Source organism: Populus alba, chromosome 12, assembly GCF_005239225.2.
Source record: "Populus alba chromosome 12, ASM523922v2, whole genome shotgun sequence".
Lineage (NCBI taxonomy): Eukaryota > Viridiplantae > Streptophyta > Magnoliopsida > Malpighiales > Salicaceae > Populus > Populus alba.
Genome location: NC_133295.1, coordinates 5,047,710 through 5,051,611, shown reverse-complemented (window position 1 = coordinate 5,051,611; position 3,902 = coordinate 5,047,710). Strand labels below are relative to the sequence as shown.

Here is a 3,902-nt window from a genome sequence, read left to right as displayed (position 1 = left end):
AATTGATATTCTCCACCAATTTATAATTTTTATTTTGATTATGATTATGCTAATAATAATAGCATAAACACTAACAATTTTCATAACTCAGTTTTGAGTTCCCTAGTTTTTCCTAATTAATACTTTCCTTTCAGAAAAATTCAAAAAAAAAATTGAATGAAAAATTTGAAAAAATATTTTTTTGTTTTTGGTTCAAGAATAAGCAATTTGGGGCCTTGTTAAATAAAATTAGAATTAAAGGCAAAACTAGCTAATTTTGCAAGCCAAGGACCAAAATAAAGGAGATGAAAAAGTTTGGAATTTTAATTAATTCAATTAGGGACTTGATTGAAAGAAAATTAAGAATGGGATTCAATTTCACTTATTTGAGTTTAATCATGGGTTTAATTGAAAGAAAAATTTACTTTTAAGGTCAATTTGATCAAAATTACATAAACTTAAAGGCCAATGATTGGCGTTAATATAAACGGATCACTTTGAGTTTAATTAAGGGTGAATTTATTTGAGAGAACTTTCAATTATTTATACTTGGCTTTTAGTCTCTCTCTCTTTTTCCTGATTTGATGACTTTGTTGTCTATTTATAGATAATTTAATACAATTTACCTCAAATGTCCTTTATCTAAAAGGTATTTTAGAAAAAAATTATATTAAAATTACTTAAAATACTCCTAGTTACAAGAATATTAAAGTAAGAACTATGAAATATATTTGGACTAGGTTTTTTTTTTTTAATTTAATTTGATCACAAACCCAATAAATTTAATTTAGGCCTAAACTTAATAAATTTTATCTTTTTTTTTTTTTGTCATAAAGAGCCTTGGTTATTTATCAGACTTGTAAAAATTTTAGTGTTTACAAATACCCCTTTAAAATGTATTTACTTTTAAAATTTTTATGCAATAAGTAAAGTTATCTTAAAGTTATTCCCGTGACTTGGAAACTTCTTTTATTTATACTCATTAATATCCATAAATATCATTAAAAATTTAAAGAGATCACTTTTTTTATATATATAAAAAGTATAAGAATATTTACACACCATCTTCTTTATATATATATATATATATATATATATATATCATGCCTAGCAAAAAAAATGAAAATAATTTCTGAAGTATAGAAAACAAAAGGCAAAAACCAACAATGATACCAAATGATCATTGTTTTTAAAAATTTTAAAACCAATTTCATTTTTATTTTAGGTAAGAAAAAGACACAAATTTCACATTTTTTTATTTAAAAACAAAAAATTGATAGCAAACAAAAGAAATAGAAATATAAAACACACAAATAAATTTATTAAGAAATGCTGGGGCCTTTGCTGGGCTGACTATACAGAAGCCATTAACCCATTTACCATATCATAGCCCAGTGTTGATCTCCGATAATCTCAAAACCCTAGTTTGGTTGCGCTTGCTCTTCTCCCTATATAATTATCTTGTCCTGGCTGCCTCTCTTCCTAAAGGGAAAAAAAAAAAAAAAAAACCCTAGAAAACAGCAGCAGCAGCTTCTCTCTTCTCTGTCCAAGCCATGGCCACCGAGACCCTTATTCTTCGAGGCACCATGAGAGCCCACACTGACCAGGTCACAGCAATAGCCACACCAATTGACAACACTGACATGATTGTCAGTTCATCCCGCGACAAGTCCATCATTCTTTGGCACTTAACCAAAGATGAAAAAACCTATGGTGTCGCTCGCCGTCGTTTGACTGGTCACTCCCACTTTGTACAAGACGTTGTTCTCTCCTCCGATGGTCAGTTCGCTTTGTCCGGTTCCTGGGACGGCGAGCTCCGCCTCTGGGACTTGGCTACTGGTGTCTCTGCTCGCCGATTCGTCGGCCACACCAAGGATGTGCTGTCTGTTGCCTTCTCTTTTGATAACCGACAGATCGTTTCCGCTTCAAGGGACAAGACAATCAAGCTGTGGAATACTCTTGGTGAATGCAAGTATACCATTCAAGAGGCTGAATCTCATACCGACTGGGTTTCGTGTGTGCGTTTTAGCCCAAGTACGTTGCAGCCTACGATTGTTTCTGCTTCATGGGACAAGACAGTGAAGGTTTGGAATTTGACTAACTGCAAGCTGAGGTCTACCCTCGCAGGGCATAGTGGATATGTGAACACGGTGGCCGTTTCGCCAGATGGTTCATTGTGTGCAAGTGGAGGGAAAGATGGGGTGATTTTGTTGTGGGATTTGGCTGAAGGAAAGAAGCTTTATAGTTTGGATGCAGGTGCAGTGATTAATGCGTTGTGCTTTAGCCCTAATAGGTACTGGCTATGTGCTGCCACAGAGAATAGCATTAAGATTTGGGATCTGGAGAGCAAGATGGTTGTTGATGATTTGAAGGTTGATCTCAAAGCCGAAGCTGAGAAATCAGAGGGTATTACCGCAACTGCTGTCAGTACCAAGAAGAAGGTAAGGCATTTAATTTTGCCCGTTGTTGTTTCGTGGTTTTATTTTTCAGTTTATTTTTGGGTTAAAAATACGTTGTTGTATTGGTTGAATCTGGATCGTAATTTGTTAATTTTCTTGTCTATCCAAGATTGTGCTATATACTCGAGTTTCCTTTTCTTATAATTAATTGCAAATTCTCGCCGTTGCGCGTGTTAAGAATTTTGCTTGAAGTTTTCTGTTGTAGCGTTTCCAATTCTTACATGTGCTAATCTGTTTGCATGTTATGTTATTTGCTACCTAGAAGCAGTTGTTTTCAGTTGTATCGGACCTGCCACACTAGTTGGTTTATGTTTTTTTTTTTTAATTTTTTTTATGGTTAATCTTTTGTGTTATCGTCTTTTGTTTGTGGACATTGGAAATGTTTTATCAAAGACGTATTCTTGGTTTGTTCATGACTTGTAAACCATAGAGTGGTGTCTCATTCGGGCATTTGGTTCATCCGAGATGCTGAATATCTGGTTGTCGTGAAAGAGAATTTCTTTTGATTGCATGCTTTAGCTGATAATAGTGAAACTGTGCATTCAGAATTGGCAGCTTATCATGAATGCTATTATTGGTGACTCTGAGCTCTTTATACCTGTATGCTACAATGAGAAAGATAATGGTGCATGTGTTTATTCTTGCAACTAGAAAGCAATCCTGATTAACATCATTTTGCTGTGTTTTGTAGATCTACTGCACAAGCTTGAACTGGAGTGCTGATGGAAGCACCTTGTTCAGTGGCTACACCGATGGTGTTATCCGAGTCTGGGGAGTTGGTCGCTATTAGGAAGCTTTGAGTAGTTGCCAGGCGCCTTCTTTTTGTTTGATGATAAAGCAAACGTTTTTTTTTCCCTTTCTTTTTAGTAGTTAAGACCTCTTTAAGATTTTATTGGAAGTATTGGATCTTATGCTCTCTCTTTATGATGGATGTTATACTTTTGTTTGAGCCCCTGCAATATTTTTGTTTTTGATATCACATGTTACATGCGTTTCCTTCTGAATTTCATATTTGTACAAGTGGTTTCTCAAGTTTTTGCTTTTGATTATCCCGTTCGATTGGCCTTGCGGGTAATATAGTGTGCATCATGACCATGGCTGCTATCATCATTCTGAAACAATGCTGAGTGTATTTTGTTTCTGGAAATCTGGTGAAGGTCAGCTCTCAGAGGAACTAATAATCTAAGAAGCTTATATTGCTGTCGCTATATATGTAGTGTTTCGTAGCAATCCTGAATGGGGGGATTGAATTCCCCTCGAGCTACTTGCAGAGTCTTCATCGTTTACCTTTTTGAACAAGAGGGAGAAATGGCATTTAGAAACAATCGATGTGTTATTGACAAGAATGTTAATTGGATTTGTGAATAGTTTTTCTTTTATTTACAAGATTAATAAAGGTTGGAAAAGAGTTTTTGTAAAGCTTGTTGTGCACTTTGATTAGTTTAATTTACTTATGTATTCTGT

General features: G+C 34.5%; 1 protein-coding gene across 1 annotated transcript; it reads left to right on the top strand.

Annotated features, from left to right (window-relative positions):
• Positions 1–1,441: 1,441 nt before the first annotated feature.
• Positions 1,442–3,387, top strand: LOC118046292 (small ribosomal subunit protein RACK1). Its single transcript, XM_035055126.2, has 2 exons — positions 1,442–2,420; positions 3,130–3,387. Exons 1-2 carry the CDS (start codon positions 1,533–1,535, stop codon positions 3,226–3,228), a joined length of 987 nt encoding a protein of 328 aa, XP_034911017.1. The 5' UTR covers positions 1,442–1,532; the 3' UTR covers positions 3,229–3,387.
• Positions 3,388–3,902: the final 515 nt, after the last annotated feature.